This window comes from Pan paniscus, chromosome 1 (assembly GCF_029289425.2).
Source record: "Pan paniscus chromosome 1, NHGRI_mPanPan1-v2.0_pri, whole genome shotgun sequence".
NCBI lineage: Eukaryota > Metazoa > Chordata > Mammalia > Primates > Hominidae > Pan > Pan paniscus.
In genome coordinates this window covers 45,672,434-45,692,468 of record NC_073249.2, presented here as the reverse complement: position 1 = coordinate 45,692,468, position 20,035 = coordinate 45,672,434, and the positions used below count along the sequence as shown (strand labels likewise).

At 46.2% G+C, this 20,035-nt stretch overlaps 1 protein-coding gene across 7 annotated transcripts in view; it reads left to right on the top strand.

The window, feature by feature from the left end:
* The window catches only part of ATP2B4 (ATPase plasma membrane Ca2+ transporting 4), a 117,190-nt gene that overhangs the window by 55,720 nt on the left and 41,435 nt on the right, over positions 1 to 20,035 (top strand). For all 7 annotated transcript variants that reach the window (XM_003822984.7, XM_008976599.6, XM_008976596.5 and 4 more), the window contains 6 exons: positions 356 to 1,012; positions 15,766 to 15,963; positions 17,065 to 17,322; positions 17,811 to 17,936; positions 18,397 to 18,522; positions 19,643 to 19,678. In XM_003822984.7, the coding sequence (XP_003823032.1) occupies positions 820 to 1,012; positions 15,766 to 15,963; positions 17,065 to 17,322; positions 17,811 to 17,936; positions 18,397 to 18,522; positions 19,643 to 19,678 (937 nt within the window). In that variant the 5' untranslated portion in view covers positions 356 to 819. The remainder of the gene's footprint in view (positions 1 to 355; positions 1,013 to 15,765; positions 15,964 to 17,064; positions 17,323 to 17,810; positions 17,937 to 18,396; positions 18,523 to 19,642; positions 19,679 to 20,035) is intronic.

Genomic DNA, 20,035 nt, shown 5'->3' with positions numbered 1-20,035 from the left:
CCCTCAAATAGACAGGGAAAACATTAGAGCCATCAGAGGTCGTAACCATTTATTTCCAAGTTTCTGAAGCTGTGGGTTTTATGTTGCTTGCTTGGGAGAGGTGAGACGTGAAGACTCGGGTATTGAAATTACTCCTCTACATTGGAGTTTACAGGCTGCAGGGGCCTCCCAGGAAGGAACGGGCCTCTCTTGAGTCAGCTCTCTAAGCTCAGGCCTCAGCTATCAGTTCAGCTCAGATCTCAACTGTCACTTAAACCCTTGTGCTTAGACTGGGTACCTCTTGCCCTTGCAGATGCTGGATACTCCTGGCTGCTCTAATGGTTTCTTTTTGTCTATCTTTGAACCTTTATTCCAGAGATCCAGTTGTCATCTGTATCCAGGAAGCTCTCCTCTTCCTCCTCCTGACGTCTACCACTACAGTTGCTGGTTGTTGCTAAGGTTGCTGCCATGGTAACATGCACATCCTGTTTACACCTTCATCTGGGCAAGTTGGTCTAAGCTAGGAACCTACCTACCCTGGACAACCACTATCATCACCACCTGGGGACACCAATCATCGTGACACGGAGTCCACCTTCCACTCAGTTCCCCCATCCTCTTCCTCCTCTCGCTGACAGACTTCATACAGAAGAAAGGATCTAGACTTCGGACGGCTACTCGGGAGCTTACTGCAAAAGATATATTCGATCTATTCCCTCACTGGGCCCCCAGAGAAGCAGGAAGTAGGAAGAAGTTGAGACAGGGAGGCAGGAGACACTGGTCAGTTGAAGGGAAACGCTACATCTTCTCTGGTTGAGGGGCTTGGTAACAGCAGGCAAAATGACGAACCCATCAGACCGTGTCTTGCCTGCCAACTCGATGGCCGAGAGCCGTGAAGGGGACTTTGGCTGCACAGTAATGGAACTGAGGAAGCTCATGGAGCTGCGTTCGAGGGATGCACTGACCCAGATTAATGTCCACTATGGAGGTGTACAGAATCTCTGCAGTAGACTGAAAACCTCCCCTGTGGAAGGTAAAGGCCGTATCACGGGTGGGGAGTTGGAGGAAGGTGGCTAGTGTTTCAAAATTTTGTTTTCCCAGCTTCTAGAGAAGGCACATTTCTGGAGGCCCAACTGGTATATTTTTGTCTGGTGGGAAAGGTATGGCATCTGAAGCACTGAAAGGAGGGGAGGCCATGAAGAACCGTATCTTTCCCAGAGATGGTGTTTAGAAAGTGTGCTATTCTCTAAAGATTATTCTTTTCTCCTTTTTCTTTTCTTTCTTTCTCTTTCTTTCTTCTTCTTTCGTTTCTTTTTTTTTTTTTTTTTTTTTTTTTTTTTTTTTTTTTTTTTTTGTGAGACAGGGTCCTGCTCTTTTACCCAGGCTGGAGTGCAGTGGCGTGATCATGGCTCACTGCAGCCTCAACCTCCTGGGCTGAAGCCATCTTCCTACCTCAGTCTGCTGGGTAGCTAGGACCACAGGCGTGTGCCACCACACCCAGCTAGCTTTTTTGATTTTTTTGTAGAGTTGAGGTCTCAGTATCTTGCCTAGACTCATCTCAAACTCCTGGACTTAAGTGATTCTTCCACCTTGGCCTCCCAAAGTGTTGGGATTACAGGCACAGTGAGCCACTGCTCCTGACCCCTCTTTTCTCCTTTTTCTGTATCAGTGTCCAGAAAGGAGGATATTTATTTTTTAAATGTTTATGTTATAAATGTTGTTGTCAGTAAATAATCAAGTCCCTTCTTCTATATGTCTGATTATAAAAGAATTTAATTCTTCCCTACACTGATCTTACAGTTTAATGAATGGAGGAAGGAAGGGTACAAAAAAGTGAATAAGTCCAGCTGCCCAATTGAGCACTTCTCTATTGTATACTGTTAGAAATGGGATGATAGGCCAAGCAGGTGGGTGGCTCACATCTCTAATCCCAGCATTTTGGCAGGCTGAGGTGAGAGGATCACTTGAGCCCAGGAGTTCCAGACCAGCCTGGGCGACATAATAACACCCCATCTCTATTTTTTTTTTTTTTTTTTTTTTGGAGACAGAGTCTTGCTGTGTCACCCAGGCTGGAGTGCAGTGGCATGATCTCAGCTAACTGCAACCTCCACCTCCCAGGTTCAAGCAATTCTCATGCCTCAGCCTCCTAGGCAGTTGGGACTACAGGTGTGTGCACCACCACGCCCAGCTAATTTTTTGTATTTTAGTAGAGATGGGATTTCACCCTGTTGGTCAGGCTGGTCTCGAACTCCTGACCTCAGGTGATCTGCCTGCCTTGGCCTCCCAAAGTGTTGGGATGAGGAGGCTTACAGGCATAAGCCACCATGCCCAGCCTCTATTTTAAATAAAAAGAAAAAAAAAGGAAATGGGATGCTAAATCACAAGGTATATAACTGTACCCATCATATCTTTGGATCACTCACTGTTTTGTGTCAGGGAATTATAAGTGATTTTTTTTCAACTCTGCTGGATACACTTTTAATGTAGTTCTCCTTAATCTTTTTTGTTTGTTTTGTTTTTTGTTTTTTTGTTTTTTTTTTTTGTTTTGAGAAGGAGTCTCATTCTTGTTGCCCAGGCAGGCTGGAGTGCAATGGCGCAATCTTGGCTCACTGCAACCTCCACCTCCTGGATTCAAGCAATTATCCTGCTTCAGCCTCCTGAGTAGCTGGGGTTACAGGCATGTGGCTAATTTTGTATTTTTAGTAGAGATGGAGTTTCACCATTTTGACCAGACTGGTCTCAAACTCCTGACCTCAGGTGATCCGCTCACCTCAACCTCCCAAAGTGCTGGGATTACAGGTATGAGCCACTGCGCCCGGCCTTAATCTCTTCTTAAAAGCTAAAAAAACTTAAAAGATAATGAAAAATTCAGCTTCAGGCTTTGGCCCAGCCCAGTTGCCCAGTGTGCCATGGTATTATGAAATTTTGCCTCATCAAAATGTAGAAAGAACAAAAGGAAACTTGCTTTTTCACTTTAGTCTGGTTTTAGCATCTCTGTAGCAGATTCTTACTTGGCCCTATACATCTGGCAGTTCATGGTTGAGTAGCATGAGATGGAGCAAAGATCTTGTCCATTAGGGGCTTTCAGCCTCATGTGGTCTCCTATTTCTGAATCTTCCTCAGAGGCCACAGCATATTTCTCACCAATTCTAAGAAGTTGTTACCCTTTGCCAGTGCTGTATTATAAGTTAGTGACTTGGAGCCTAGACTCTTTAGGATGAAAAAAGAGAAAGAGAGTTTTACATAGATATCTATACCTAGTTTATGTCTTATTTTCTTTACAACCTAAGGGAGCTTCCCTACCGGTTTTCTTTACTTCTAGAATTTGGTTTCCTATCTCATAGGCTTTGAGTTCAAATGATAGCTCCACCATTTACTAACTAAGTAGCCCTCTACAGTTTACTCAGCCTCCCTGAGTCTGTTTCTTCTTTGAAAATAATGTTAACACCTAGCCCATAGAGTTACTGAGATTAAATAATACATATACAGTGCTCATACTTATAATTAGGTGTTCAATAGATTAGTTTTCTCAGATTAAAACAGAGTCCATGCATCTGTAGATACTTGCCAGAGCATGGGTGCCTATGGAGTGCAATGTTTTGTCCTATCTGGAGAGGTTACTGTGTGTGTAACTGCAACTACTGTCCATTTCATTTGCTTACTTCTTAATCACAAAAAAAAAAAACCCCTGGGTAAGGTGGCAATATCTAATTGCTTTCATGTGGCTCAGTCTTTGCCTTCTAATGGTAGTCCTTAATCATACCCCTTTGGGCTCTGTCTACTTCTTGCCAGCTAGATTTCTTTATTCGGTCACTTTTACAGCCATACCGACTGCTGAGGATCTGTTCTTAATTATATCTTCACTGAGATTATGCAGTACTTTACAAACACCCATCAGAATTTAAACAGGATCTTTCTTTTTCCCTTCCTATGCTGTTCTTGATCCCTCTGGTCAGCTGTCTGTCTCACAAACAAGAACTCGGGAGTCCAAAGAAGCTGGAACCTAGAGAACTCCTGACAGCAGGATTCAGGCTTTCCTCCAATTTTCCAGATCCCTTCCCAGAGCTGCCACTGTTTACTTTCTGATTCCCAGAGAGCTTCCTTTCCCAAAGGCCAACATATATTCTACTTTCTGTCAACATTGGATATCAAATGTTATAGACATAGCTAATGCTCTTGGATCCTTTCCCAGTCCTGGTTTCAGCCCCTTCCGATGGCAAGTGCTTCCCTCATTACAGCCCCTGGCCATGCCTGTAGCCTAGGACTCCTACCACTGGCACAGTTTTCTACTGCCATGTACTGCTTCTTTAGATCACAAATATGTGTCCTGGTGTTTTTCTTTCTTTTCTTTCTTTTTTTTTTTTTTTTTTTTTTTTAGAAGGAGTTTTGCTTTTGTTGCCCAAGCTGGAGTGCAATGGCGCGATCTTGGCTCACTACAACCTCCGCCTCCTGGGTTCAAGCAATTCTCCTGCTTCAGACTCCCAAGTAGCTGGGATTACAGGTGCACGCCACCACTCCCAGCTAGTTTTTTGTATTTTTAGTAGAGACGGGGTTTCACCTTGTTGGCCGGGCTGGTCTCGAACTCCTGACCTCAGGTGATCCACCCACCTCGGCCTACCAAAGTGCAGGGATTACAGGCGTGAGCCATGGCATCCGGCCTTTTTTTTTTTAGAAGAGATGGGGTCTTGCTCTGTTGCCCAGGCTGGTCTCAAACTCCTGGACTCAAGCAGTTCTTCTGCCTCACCAGTTTGTATTAATGTAAGAGTTACCATAGGGCTTGTTCTGGAACTGGGGAGACGGTGTTGGAAAACAACCTTTCCATTAGTAATTTTTAGTCCCCAGTACCAACAGTGACGTCCTAGTGTGTGAGAAGAATAAAGAGATAAGAAAAGGAGAAAAAAATAAGAAAGAAAAAGAAGGAAAAGAAAGAAAGAAAGAAAAAAGAAAAGAAGATATAGAACAGCTAAGACATAGGAGTATCTACCCAGGCAAGGGTAATGCTCACCTGTTTAGTTAGGGTAGGCAGAGAAAAGATCCCCAATATGCTCATCCTATAAAAAGCCAGCCTGTTCATGGAAGGCCACACAGCCTGACAGCCTACGAGAATTTTGTCATTGTGGGAGGTCCCAGTGGACCAATACTAAGAATAAAGAAATGTACCTGGTGCTTGAATTCTGCTAGTTGGAAACCAAGGTGAAAGTGAAGATCAGAGATATTGGTTCCTAAAATATAACCCTTTTCCTTTATTTTCTATGGACTGATAGCATCTTTAGTATAGATTGACAGAATATTTTTTTAAACCATAGCTTTTAAGGGGACTTATGGAACTTGAAGTTTATTACATTTCTGACACTAACATGGTTTTATTATCATAGATTTACACAATTCTAAAGGCAGGTGGGACTTAATTATCTCTTTTGGCTGGCCGCAGTAGCTCATGCATGTAGTCCCAGCACTATCTGTGCTTTAGCTAAGATTCTCTGTGAGACTGCTCTAGCATAAGAAGCATTTAGAGCATTAATGGAGTGTAAGTCAGAAGGCATGAAATATTCCATCCCATTCTACCTGGTGGTAAGAACTTAGGTCATTTAAACCCTTTAGCCTGGAGAGAGGGAGAGAGAAAGAGATTATTATTATTATTATTATTATTATTATTATTATTATTATTTTGGGATGGATTCTCACTCTGTCACCCAGGCTGGAGTGCAGTGGCACGATCTCGGCTCACTGCAACCTCCGCCTCCCTGGCTCAACTGATCCTCCTGCCTCAGCCTTCCAAGTAGCTGGGACCACAGATGCACGCCACCATGCCGGGTTAATTTTTGTATTTTTTGGTAGAGATGGGGTTTTGCCACCTCTACCTCACCCTCCCGAAGTGCTGGGATTACAGGCATGAGCCGCCACTGACCCAACTTTTTTTGTTGTTTTCAATTTTATTTTTGAAACAGGGTCTTGCTCTGTCACCGAGGCTGGAGTGCAGTGGTGAAATCATGGCTCACTGCAACCTCCACTTACCAGGCTCAAGCAGTCCTCCCACCTTAGCCTCCTGGTTAACTGGGACTACAGGTGTGCACCACCACACCCAGCTAATTTTTGTATTTTTTTTGTAGAGACAGGGTCTCTCCATGTTGCCCAGGGTGGTCCTGAACTCCTGGGCTCAAGCGATCTGCCCACCTTGGCCCCCCAAAGTGCTAGGATTACAGGCATGAGCCCTCGTGCCCAGCCTCAGCCCAGTGTTTTGATACTGGCTTGTGTTCCTTGAGTATACATTAGCTAGTTAGAGTAAGAGGAGTTGCCCCAGTGGCCAAGAGTTGGTTAGACTTAAGAAGGCTTGGAGATGTTTAGCTACATGGCCTTCAGCAACAACCAGAAATAAGGCTGAGAGCATGAGCCAAAAAGAGAAGAAAATTTAGGGCAACAAGAAAGGGTGGAGGAGACATAAAGGAGAATACGTGTTTACATCAAAGTAACTAAAGATTTCAGTCTTTATGTCTGTATATAAACAAAAGCAAAGATGCAGGGGTGAGGCTGGAGCTCCTGGGCAAGCTGTGTTGCCTTGGGTTTATCAGGAGGGACAATCTGAGCATTTTGCACAATGGAATCCTTCTCTTTTGCTTGCTTCATTCCCCATTCCAGTTTTTTCCCCCTCCTTTTATTGTCTCTTCTTTCCCTTTCCCATTCCCACCTCAACCTATCTTTCCAATCCCCAAAGAACAGAGCAGTTTGGTTGGTATAGGCTAGAAGATAGCCTTTTACCTTCTGTGTGGTTTTCTGTGGAGTCTCATGGCCTCGTGAATGGAAGAAGCTTTTTGTGAATCTGGGATGAAAATTACCTGTGGCTTAAGGGGAAGAAGGAAGAGGTATTTTCCTTAGTCTCAATACCCTTTTGTGTGTAGGAAAAAGGGATGGTCCTGGCGGCTAGGTAGAGGTTATATGTATTCTTTTTTCCCTGTAGAATTTTGCACATTGGTCCTTAGCTATGCTATCCTTTTTAGGATGAAGAGTGGTGTTTTCTGAGGAAGAGTTAGGCCAGCCCTTGGAGGCAAGGTCTGGGCCCAGAACAGAATGGGAGAGAAGGGGAGCCTTGAATAAACAGCAAATTATTAACTGTAGGCCTTCTTTAAAAAGGCTGAAGACTATTTTGGTTGAATTTGGATCTAAAAGATTGTTGGTGGAACTTTCTGTTTTATGTTCCTTCTGTACCCTTCTACTTCTTTTCTCCTCTGCAGAGTTGAAGGCGTGACAGTGAGATATTGAGGGCCTCCAATTCTTTTTCAACAACATTCAACTAATACTTAATAACTGCTAGGTGCTAGGGACACAAGGGTGAACATGACAGGTGCAGTCCCTCCTTCCATAGAGCTTACAGGCTAAAAGAAGATGCATATGAATGAAGGCAATTTCAGAAATCTTGCCATAGGGCTTTGATGAGGAAGAGCAGCGTCTATGGGAACACAGTGTAGGGACCTAAGCTGAAGGCATTGCAGGGGAGGGGAAGGGGGCTTAGAAGCTGGAGACAGCACACCTGTATCATTTAGGGATTACCCAGTGAAGCTCTAGCATGGCCACACTCTATGATCATTGCTACCACCTGCTGAATATTCCTGGCATAAGATGCCAGCATTTTTGCCTTCCTTAATTACTGGGTAGTTACTAGGTTTAGGGAGCTGAGATTCCTTGGGGAGTAAGTGGCAGGCGGGAAAAAAAAATATGTTTTAAGACGGCCAACCCAAATTACAATTTTGTTTTATTAGCTTGAGGATTTAGATGAACGTCTATCACCTTAAGATCTCTGGGGCTTAACTGTGTTCCCGTCACTGTGCCTTTTGAGGGCAGTGGCATGTTTTACCAAGAATTGTCCATTTTGCTACAAGCTGAGATGTACTGGGATTGGGCTCTTCCTCGGTGTAGCAGATTGAAATTTCTAGTAGTATTGTCAATCTGGAAAAAATTGAGTACATATCCCAAGTAAATGTTCACCTACAAGACTATTGCCTTACTATTAATACATCTAACACTTTTATTTACATAATAAGATAGGCAAACATATATTTTCCTCACTCTAACAGATGGATGCATGCCCCCCGCTTAGAGACCGCTGCTCTAAAGCACGGTGGCGTTAGGGGGATGTGGAGGACTAGGTGAGTGAAGATGGGATGGAACAGATGTGAGAGGAAGATGGGCAACTGGGTTCTTTGAGATTTTCTTCCCTATCTTTAGAGCTTATAGTCTGTTCTGGAATATCAATTTTTAGGAGCTCCTCCACTTGAGGTTAGAAGCATAACCTCTATTTTCCTCTTTCTTTGTGCCCTCTGCCCTGTAGCCATCATCTCTTGCCCCAACTCTACTAAGGATGGCAAATAAGTGACCCTAATAACAGTGATCTGGGCATGGCCTCAGAGATTAACATTCTGTGGTCCACTCTGCCTACCAAATTTTGGGCAGATGGATTAGCACTAACTAATTCACGATGTGAGAAGGACTCAAGCCAAAAGTGTCCTCCCTCTGCCCCTCCCCATCCCCCACCGCAGGGAACTCCACTTTGCATCCTAGGAGTTCCCTGTCTGGTTTGAGTTTCATGCCTAGGGCTGAATTAGGCCTCTTGTAGGCTGTGGGTTCTCTCTTCCTAGCCCAGCCCAGGCTCTGCCAGTTCTTTTCTACTTAGCCCTCCTTGCCTAGAGCTGGGCTTCTGGGTTCACTGGCATAATGCTGTCCAGCTGGGGTCAGAGGGATCTTCACGAGGAGAGTAGCTAAGGCTTCCCCAACCTGGAAGCAGGAGGCTTCCCCTTCCTGCTTTCTCTCCTGGAGCCCTTTATGCTCCATTCCTTTGACAACTCAGCAGCAACTGTTGCAAGTTTTTTGGGGGTCTGATTTGGTTTTCAACCTTCTCATTCTTGGCTTACATTGGACCATTAGCTGTTGGTGGGAAGAAAAATAGCATTCCCTCCTTGGGTGAAGCAGATACTGCATCTACCGAAAGTGGGGCTTTCATTCTTATTATTTAGCTCCAAGGTGGGAATATGACACCAGATGGAAGCACATTCATGAAGTACAGAAGGTGGCAGAGTGGCAGAGCAGAAAGCTAACTAGAGAGCTCTAGGGAGACTTTTTTCCCTGGGCCACAGTTGCTGTTTTCAAAAAAAGGCCAAGAGCAGGGGGCGGGATAAAGGGAAGCATGCCCTGAGGAAGCAGCCCACCTTGGGAAGGGTTTTGCTGACCAGAATGAGAAAAGAAGCATTGTTCTCCAAGTTCATCATCCTCTGGCTGTGACCTTGAATCGACTGCTTTATCTCTAGGAGCTGGAAGTCTAGCAGATAGGGAGCAAATCTCCAAGCCGTGGGTGTATTAAACTGGAGGTGCTGAAGCAGGGAAACTGCTGTATACTCGGAAGAGTAGCATTCGGTTATTAGCCAGAGATGGCTAGATCTTGCACGGCCCTATTTTGATTTTAAGTTACTCCTCCCCCTCAGTCCCCAAATCCAGGGTTGTTGGGGTTTTTTAAAATTAATTTTAACTTTTTTTTTTTTTTGAGATGGAGTCTGGCTCTGTTGCCCAGGCTGGAGTGCAGTGGCGCAATCTCAGCTCACTGCAAGCTCCGCCTCCCGTGTTCACACCATTCTCCTGCCTCAGCCTCCCGAGTAGCTGGGACTATAGGCGCCCGCCACCACACCCAGCTAATTTTTGTATTTTTAGTAGAGACGGGGTTTCACCGTGTTAGCCAGGATGGTCTCGATCTCCTGACCTCATGATCCGCCCGCCTCGGCCTCCCAAAGTGCTGGGATTGCAGGCGTGAGCCACCACGCCTGGCCTTTTTTTTCTTTTTTTGAGACAGGGTCTTGCTCTGTTGCCCAGGCTGGAATGTAGTGGTAAAATCACGGCTTACTGTAGCCTCAACCTCCTGGGCTGAGGCCATCCTCCTGCCTCAACCTCCTGAGTAGCTGGGACCACAGGCACACGCCATCATGTCCAGCTAATTTTTTTTATTATTTGTAGAGACAGAATCTTTCCGTATTGCCCCGGCTGGTCTCGAACTCCTGAGCTCAAGCTATCCTCCCACCTTGGCCTCCCAAAATTCTGGGATTACAGGCATGAGCCACCAAACAAAACCCAAATCCTTTTAAGGAAGGACTTAAAAGGTATTCTGCTGTCTGTCCTTCTCAAGTTCCAAAAGAGGACAGCCTTCAAATCAACCCAGAGAAAATTCTCCCTGGTACTATATGAGTGGGAGAAGATTCTGCTGCCTCCTTTGGCAAGGTGTCATAACTCAGACAGCTGGGAAGTCCCTCCTGATGTCTACCCTAGCCCCACCCTTTCTGGGGCTGAGCTAGTTCTGATAAGTAGTGCCTCTGCCGATGTCATTGGCCCTTCCCTGCTGGAGCTAAGCCACTGAGGGTTGGGCTGCATTTCTCCTCCCAGGCCCTAGGTCCTGCACACTCATGGCAGACACAAATATTCCACTGCTGTTTATTCCATGTTCCCACCCAGCCTGGGCAAGGGCCGTGCACCTCCCCAGCATGGGGTGGGGGTGATGACTTCACAGCTAAACATTCTCTTTGCCTCTCCCAGCTCATGTGTTCAGTCTGGTTCATAGGGCCAGAAGTACTCCCACTCTGGGTGGGGCTTTCTCTCTCATGTTCTTGAGGACAAGATTTCCCCTCAGTTTCCTGAGGAATTTCTAGGGGAAACCCTTTTCCTGTGTTTCCAGCATTCTCTCCCTGCCAAGTTTTCCTTCCCCTCTCCAGGAGGTTGTGTGAGTATCTGAGAAACCACTGCAGAGATCAGGGCCTTTTAGAGCCTTTTCCCAGGCTGGACAAGTATTTGTGTGAAATTACAGCTGCTGAGATCAGGGCCTGAAAGACTCTCTAGGGCAGAAAGAATTGGAATGGAAAGCCCAAAACTGGGGATTGGCCGAGCTCCCAGTCCCACATGGCTTTCCCATGCCTCGCCACATGTCAGTGAGGATTCCCAAGGCTACTACAGCTAAGAGCCTTGACCTGCCCCGCCTTGCTGCAGGGCATACTGGGAACTGAGACAGCCACTTGACTTCTTAAGGTTGCTATTGTACAAGCTCAGGGTGACTTAAGGTGGAACACATAGATGAGTAGAAAATGGCAAAAAAAAGAAGCAAGCAAGTGACTTTGAGAGCATTTAGGTAAGAACAAGGCCTGACTTTTTATGTTTTCCATAGTGTATGTCACTTCATTTGCTTGGGTCCAAGAAAGGCCATAAGAAAGGTTTTATTGAGTACAAAATTCATAGGTTTGGACTCTGATGAACCTGATGGCGATGTTACCATCCCTGAGGCCAGGAAGAAAAAAGACAGGACTAATCCACCCCAATTGTAGACAGTGGGAACAGCGCTGGCTTGCTTAGAGGTACAGAGGAAAGCAGCATGCAACCCTGCCCTGTGGTGAAGGAAGTAGGGTGGCCAACCATCCCGGTTTGCCCGGGACTGAGCGGGGTTCCCAGGAGGCAGAAACTTCAGTGCTAAAACCTGGCAAGTCCTAGGCAAACCAGGACAAGTTAGTCACACTAGATTGAAGCCTCAGCTGAGTGCAGCTGCCTCCATGCCCCAGTGTCCTCTGTATCTAGGTTGGCATCCAGTGGCCCCCTGTGGGGTGGCATAGACTCTGCCACTTAATAAGCTCAAGTAGTCATACCCCTGCCAGGCCTTAGTTTGCTTCTATGTCAAATTGGGTTAATAGTAGCTACCAGGTAGGGTTTGTGATGCTTGAATGAGAAGGCGTGAATGTGCCTGGTGAGGCATCTGGCACATAGTAATCACTTAAATGTTAGCAATCTTGGTTATCACTCATTCATTCAGTTCATTCTACAAATTTGTGTGTGTACAATGTGCCGGGCAATGCTGTAGGCCTGAGGAACAAAGATAAAAATCCTGCCCTTGTGGAGGAGGTGGACAAACAATAAATGAATGCGTCCTATTATATGCTAGGTGAGAAGACCTGTGGAGGGAAATGATTGAGCAGGATGAGGGGGATCAAGAGTGCCAGGTAAATACAGTGGTCAGGGTAGGCCTCACTAAAAAGAAGATGTTTGTACAAAGACCTGAGGGAGGTGAGGAAGTGAGCCCTCTCCAACAAAGAGGAATCTGGGCAGAGGGAACAGCTTGTGCAGAGGCCCTGATGTAGATGCCTGTCTAGTGCGTTTAGAGAACAGCAGGCAGGCTGGTTGGGCCAGATCTCAGTGAACATGGAGAAACTAGTAGGAGATAAGGACTGGGGGGCTGGGGGAGTCATAAGGGTCCTGGAAGCCCATCATTAAGTCCTTGGTGCCTAGTTTTACTCTAAGTAAGAGCCAGAGGGTTTTGAGCAGATGAATCGCATGTACTGCCTTGGATCTTAAAAAAGATCATTCTGGCTAATACATTGAGAAGAGACTAAGAACAGGAGAGGGAGGGTGGAGGCAAGGAGACCAGTTAGAAGACGATTGCTATAATCCAGATGAGAGAGGATGGTTTAGACCAGGATGATAACAGTGAAAATGGAAAGTGATTGGACTTTAGATATATTTTGAAGCTGATAGGATTTCTCAACTACATGATATAGGAGATGGGGGCTGGGCATCAAAGATGATTACAGGGTATTAGCATGAGAGCAGAGAGGGACAGGTAGCCCTGTTCTCTGCCCCGCATATGTCCCTCTTTTTGGGAGGGAGGGTTTCATTAGGCTATTGGGGTGCACCTTATGATCTTTAATATCTGATGTCTTGGTTTGCCCTCATAATCATCTACTAAACCTTGGTAAGAAGGAAAGGGCATCTCCTCCCTTTACATTGTGAATCCTGCTTTTTTGAGAAGTGTCCCAGGTAGATTAACAAATTACCAGCACTCCTGCCAGCAAGCCTGGCTCTCCAGCACAGCAGACCCAACTTGGCACAGCCTTGCCATCTCTGGTCCCTGGGGAGAAAGGACCAGCAAGGCCCTGCCCCTTTGGCAAGTCTGCCTCTGCCTGTCTGGGGCTAAAGAGTCCCTGCCCAGAACACTCCTTTCCCAGGCTCTGGCTTTCCCTCCTACTGGGAACCTGACTTCTCAGGCTGGTGGGGGCAGGGAGTCTCTGGGGAGCAACCCAATTTGCTTCTAGAGGTTTGGCCAAACCTCACAGCTCTGCGGGGCTCAGCTGTGCCCCTAAGCTGGAGGCCAGGGTGATGTGCTTGGGCACTGGGAGTCAGGAGACCCTGGATAAGCCATCAGGCACCACTTCCCTAACCAGCCCCTGTATCTCTCTCCTAAGCACTAGCAAGTGAATGTGGTCTCAAAAGAGGGCCCTCACACCCCTAACTGCACAGGTGTGGATGCTAGTTCATCCCCTGCCCCCCCCACTTTCATCTCCTACCCCCCACATCTACCTTCCCAGACAGATGAGTATCTTATGTATGTCTCCTGATGCTTTTTGTTTTATAGGATAGGGAAATGGAGGCCATCCCAAACTCTGCAAATAATGCTCCCTTGGGTACCTATTTTCCCATTTTCAAAATCTTTATCTGTCCAGATGTCTTCCTCAGGTCCTAACCCAAATCTCTCCTTTTGACACTTAAGGTAACACTCCTGGGTTCTTTTTTGAGACAGAGTCTCTCTCTCGCCCAGGCTGGAGTGCAGTTGCATGATCTCAGCTCACTGCAACCTCTGCCTCCCAGATTGCAATTCTCTTGCCTCAGCCTCCCTAGTAGCTGGGATTACAGGCATGCGCCACCACACCCAGCTAATTTTTTGTATTTTTAGTACAGACGAGGTGTCACCATGTTGGCCAGGCTGGTTTCAAACTCCTGACCTCAAGTGATACACCCACCTTGGCCTCCCAAAGTGCTGGGATTACAGGCATGAGCCACCACGCCCGGCCCACTCTTGGGTTCTATTCAGTGAAGATTTTCAGTGAAGAGTAGACATTTGCCTGTATACCACGTCTGCATTCCTTCCTCAGCAACAGAATAGCCCTTCACATTGACTAAAGTGTAAAGAAGGCCTCTGGCATCCAAGTCCTTTGCCTCCGTTTTGTCCCTGCAGCCTCCATCATCCACTTCTTCTTCTCTCTGTGAAGCTCAGTTGAAGTTCCCTTCCTCTGATTCTGACCCTCCTCAGCTGCTAACCTTTTTTCAAGACAAAAGTCGCCCTACCCTGCCTCTGGGAAACCCTTCAAACCGGCAACCAACAGCTTCCAGTGCCAAAACCAGGACTAATTTGCCTCAGCGTGTAAACAACTTGAACACCAACTGGCATTAATCGCCATGGTAGGATTGCCCCTCTTCCCTTCAAGGGTAGCCCCACCTGGGGACCCATGAAAGGACCCAAATATAAGGAAAGCACTGAGAATAATTCTGCCTATCTCTTGTCCCTCTGGGAAAGTGCCTAGAGAGTAGGTGTGGTATGTATGTGGTGCATGGTCTGTGTGTGTGTGTGTCATATATCTGTGTGGTATGTATTGTGTATGTGGTTTGTGTTTGGTGTGTATGTGTCTGTATATTGTGTATATGGTGTGTGATGTGAGTGGTGTATGTGGTTTGTGGTGTGTATGTGTCTGTATAGTGTGTGTGGTATGTGGTGTGTGTACACACAGGTATGTAAGCAAACGTATGTTGGTAGGGAGGATGCTGCTAATCAAGTACTGCGTGGTATCTGAAAACTCTGTGGCCCCACCTTTCTTGTTCTCTTTTTATTCAATCTGAGTAGTAGTACTTCCCTTAGTACCTACTTAGTCCTTAGTAGAATGGTAGTATCGCTCAGTGGTGTGTGTTTGTGCCTCTGTGAGTGTGTGTACATGCATACACCTAGGCACACAGGTGTGTATATGTGTGTGACGGAAGAGGGGCACATGTGCTTAAAGGGAATGCCCACAAGTTATGGTCTTAAAGACTCTGCCCTGATGCTCCCCTAAAGCTCCTGGATCTTAGAATTAGGACACATGTGTGGGCTCTGCCTCCATCTTGCATGACCTTGAGCAAGGAGCTTGTTCTTCCTGGCCTTTGTGTGTGAGCCAATGGATGGCAGCTCACTCTGCTTTTAAATCACTGCAGCATTTACCTGTTAATATGACATAAAAGTTCTATGTGAATCCCAAGAACCACTTTAATATTTAATGTTCTCAGAGCTGGAGCCTGGGGCATACTCAATCAGTAGCAGATAAGATTTTATGTCTGGTTAAGAATTTATCCAGCTTATACTTGTTACTAAGATAAGTGAGTGGTCCCATGGCTGACTAGTTTCATTTTGCCCATTTTTAGACTGAAAGTTCCACCCTCTCTAAGTCCTGGGCAGATTAGGATGGTTGTCTCTAACTGGATCTCATACTTGAGCAAATCAGGAAGGAAAGGGTCTTTTTTATTTATTTTATTTTAGAGACAAGGTCTCACTTTGTTGCCCAGGCTGGAGTGCAATGATGTGATCACTGCTGCTCACTGCAGCCTCAAACTCCTGAGGTCAAAACAATCTTCCCACTTCGGCTTCCTGAGTAGCTGTGACTACGGGTGCACCACATCATGCCTGGCTAATTTTTGTCTTTTTTGTGGAGACAAGGTTTCACCATGTTGCCCAGGCTGGTCTCGAACTCCTAAACATAAGCAATTCACCCACCTTGGCCTCCCAAAGTGCTAGGATTACAGACGTGAGATACCATGCCTGGCCTCTTTATTTTATTTATTTTTGAGACAGCGTCTGTCTCTGTTGCCCAGGCTAGAGTGTAATGACATGATCATGGCTCACTGCCACTTCAGAACTGCCTTTTATCATTTTCCTTTTTTCCTACATTCATTCATCCACTCCTATCTCCTTTTCAGGTCTGTCTGGGAACCCTGCAGATCTGGAGAAACGTAGGCAGGTGTTTGGACACAACGTGATCCCCCCCAAAAAGCCCAAGACTTTCTTAGAATTAGTGTGGGAAGCTCTTCAAGATGTCACGCTCATCATCCTGGAGATTGCAGCCATCATCTCCCTGGTCCTGTCCTTTTATCGCCCTGCTGGTGAAGAAAATGAACGTGAGTGTCCTAAACAGCTCAGCGTGGCTCTTATCTGGGTTCTTTGCACCACCACCACCAAGCGCTTAGTATTGGTGGCTGACAGGTTATAGCTTAAAACATTTCCCGCATTATCCAGAGTGGGCTTTCCAAAGGAAACCAAGCAGTAGCTACTAAGCTATTCTTCCAACTCATCCTTATTCCAAGGGTTCCTCCCCACCCCACCCCCACCCTCTGTCTTCTATTAAATCCTTTTCGGAATGTCAGGAATCCTCTACCTTTTTAAGACATTTTATTTATTTATTAATTATTATTATTATTATTTTAATGGAATCTTGCTCTGTCACCCAGGCTGGGTGCAGCAGCTTAATCTGGGCTCACTGCAACCTCCTGGGTTCAAGCAATTCTCGTGCCTCGGCCTCCTGAGTAGCTGGGATTACAGGTGTGTGCCATCACGCCTGGCTAATTTTTGTATTTTTAGTAGAGACAGGGCCTTACCATGTTGGCCAGACTGGTATCAAACTCCTGACCTCAGGTGATCCACCCGCCTTGGCCTCCTAAAGTGCTGGGATTACAGGCGTGACCCACTTGCCCGGCCTATTTAATAATTTTTATAACATAGAGACAAGGTCTCACTATGTTGCCCAGGTTGGTCTCAAACCCCTGGGGTCAAGCGATCTGCCTGCCTTGGCCTCCCAGAGTGCTGGGATTGCAGGTGTGAACCAACACCCCCAGCCAGGAATTCTCTACCCTTATCCAACCAACAAAACCCTACATCTCAAAGTGCCCCCTGCCACCAATTGTCTGGCATGATGGGAAACAGTAGTGAAAGCCTGACCATGTTGGGAACCATAAGTGTGACCTTACATGTGACTTGCCTAAATTTGATAGTTTGTACTATTTAGTCATTTGCCTCTTTTGGATTAACATAAATAGTTACACTAGTGATAAGACAATACTCAATCCTGCTATCCTCTGATATCCTCTTCCAGCCAACAGTTGTATTTGCTATTATTCACTTTTCCTGACTTTATATCTTGGGGTGATTGTGGAAGCACTACTCCTATTTCTTAATGTCAACAAAAGCCCTTCAGTGACTATTTCTCTCCCTTCCTGGGATAGTGTGTGGTCAAGTCGCAACTACCCCAGAAGATGAAAATGAGGCACAAGCTGGCTGGATTGAGGGGGCAGCCATCCTTTTCTCAGTGATCATCGTGGTGTTAGTGACTGCCTTTAATGATTGGAGCAAAGAGAAGCAATTCCGGGGGCTGCAGTGCCGCATTGAACAGGAGCAAAAGTTCTCCATCATCCGAAACGGTCAACTCATCCAGCTCCCTGTGGCTGAGATTGTGGTTGGTGATATTGCCCAAGTCAAATACGGTGAGAGCTCCGTGTTTCTTTTGCTTACCCCACCGCCACCCCCATTTAAGGGATAGGTCCTTTGGCATGAGGGGGCTGGGAATTGCTGAAAACCCAAAAAGATAAGATCCAAAATTGTATTCACTTCTAGGTTAGAGTTTAAAGAGGTTGTGGGAAGCCATTTCAGAAAGGAGTAGCTGAAACTCTGTCGCAAGATTGTCAGACTTGTACCCTGTGTGTCTTAGGGTTAAAAGTGTATAACATTCAGGCCATGGAAAGGTGTTGGGGATGAATAAGAGTTTGAATTTATAATGCCTGGAAAGCAACCTTCTCCCAGATTGTACAGAGCTGAAGACTTGTAAAGAGTCTCCATGTACTCTCGGCCATTGCTCTCTAGATAGGGCCCATGGGAACAGCCATGAGATAGGGTTGAAGGAGTTGGAGGACCCTACCCTCAGCCAGTCTCTTACTATCTCCTTCACTGTCCCTCCTTCCCCTTTGTGCTCTAGGTGATCTGCTCCCTGCAGATGGAATCCTGATCCAAGGGAATGATCTGAAGATTGATGAGAGCTCTCTGACAGGGGAATCTGACCATGTCAAGAAGTCCCTGGACAAAGACCCCATGTTGCTCTCAGGTATAGGCCCTGGCTGCCCAAGTTCCCATTTACCTCCCTGCAAACACCTAGGCCACAGGATCCAGACCCTGTTCTCTCTTCTGACTCTGTCCCATCTCCTTCCCTGGGGTTCAGCTGGGGCAACAGCATTTTGGTGGGTGGAATACAAGGATATCAGGCAGCCTAAATGAAGTTTTCCATGCAACAAGTGTTATAAGGGCCTTGAAGGGGCTTTGCTGGTTGCAGGGGTGGCGGGGGCAGGAGGGAGGGCTTACCCTAAAGCGCTTAGACACATTTTCCTCCTTACTCCCAATTTGTCTGGTCTGTTTTAAATGCGCCCAGCTCTTGACCTTTTCCTACTGTGCTAAGCACATCATTATCCATGGGGTAGGGAGTTTTTCTTCTAAGTTTGTGTTTCATACCAAATCATGTCTAGGTATTAAAAAACCCATTCCTTCCCATCTTCTCCTTTCCCGTGTAGGGACCCATGTCATGGAAGGTTCTGGCCGGATGGTGGTGACAGCTGTTGGTGTCAACTCTCAGACTGGAATCATCCTTACTCTCTTGGGGGTCAATGAGGATGACGAAGGGGAGAAAAAGAAGAAAGGTAAGGGGCATCTGGAATGAGATTCTCTTTCCTCTCATCCCCATGGACAAACAAGGAAGCGAGGGAGCAGATCTGGATAGAAAGCATGGTTGGAAGAATCTGCTGTGATGAAGAAAGCAGATATCCAAACTCCTTGCTGAGATAAAGATGTAAATCCTTGGCTCCAGGGAGCTCTGATGAAAACCAGATCCTGGCTCTAGGCCCCCAAATCAGGTTGAATTTGAGCCTTGATTTTTATGTCTAATGGTAGCTTGTAAAGGGATGAGTTATAAAGCCTGCCCTAAATAAACTGGCTAGGTGCTGGTAGCCCCAAATGCCTTCCGTGTACTCCCCCTCCTTCCCCAACTTTCTTCCTCAAAGATGGGGGGTTAAACGAACCATCAAGACTAAGAGAAAATTGGCCAGAAGAGTAAAATAGATTTCTGCCGAAACTGTGGGCTCTCAATGGAAGAGACACACAGCTAGAAGAGTAGGAACAGTTAGTTCAGTCTTTGCCACTCAGTTATTCCTGAAGGAAAGAATAAGAGGGAGAAAGAGGAGAAGATACTAAAACCAAGTCTACACGTTTCCCTAAGCATTCCTTCTTCCCTTAGGGGAGAGAAGGTTTCTACCACTTGGCTGGAGAATCATCTTGAGCTGTTTAGTGGAGGACAGTTTATGAAAAGGAAACAAAACACATTCTCTCAGGAACTAAATAATTCATTTCTGCAGCTGCCTGCAGATGAATAAGGGGGAAGCTTGCCTGGTGCTGTTGAAGTAACACGGAGACACCTTTCAAAGTCTTTGCCATCAGGCAGAAACAGTTCAAACCTCTCACTTCCTAATCCCCACCCCATTTTTCCAAGCAATGTGACTCAGGCCAGGAGCAAGAGAAAGCACCTCAGGTGTGAGTATGCACTCACCTACATGAGCGTTTTGGTGGATATCCCGAGGATTCATGACAGCCTCTAGCAAGAATGAATGAAAACAGAGATGTGAGCTTCCTTTACATTTATGTCCCTTCCCTGCAACCCAAACACTTTGCTGTTGTCCTTCTGGGCTCTGAGCAGGACCAACAAATTGGATCTCTTAATAGTTACTTTGGGTTTCGACCCCACTTTTTTCTTTCTTGTTCAAACAGGTAAAAAACAAGGAGTCCCTGAAAATCGCAACAAAGGTAACCTCTCCAACTACTCATTTACCATCTCTACCTGCCCACACTCAAACCAGACCTTTCCAGGCCATCTTCCTTCTCCCTTTTCCTCTCCATAAATCTGTTATCTGCTGCTGTGGCTCAGATGCCTCATCCTGAGGAAGGTGCAGAGATTTTTGGGGTGGTCTCAAGGTCCTGATCCCAATCTAAGATGGGACAACAGCACCCTCTGCTGTTGGCTCACAGAATGTCATGTCAAGGTTTGTCTTGGGGAGTGTGTAGGATTGATCTGCTCTTCCTAGGGAGCTGAACTCTGCTTCATTGACCTCAGCCTGATTTAAACACCAACAGTCATCAGTTTCTGGGTTGGAAGACTTCAGG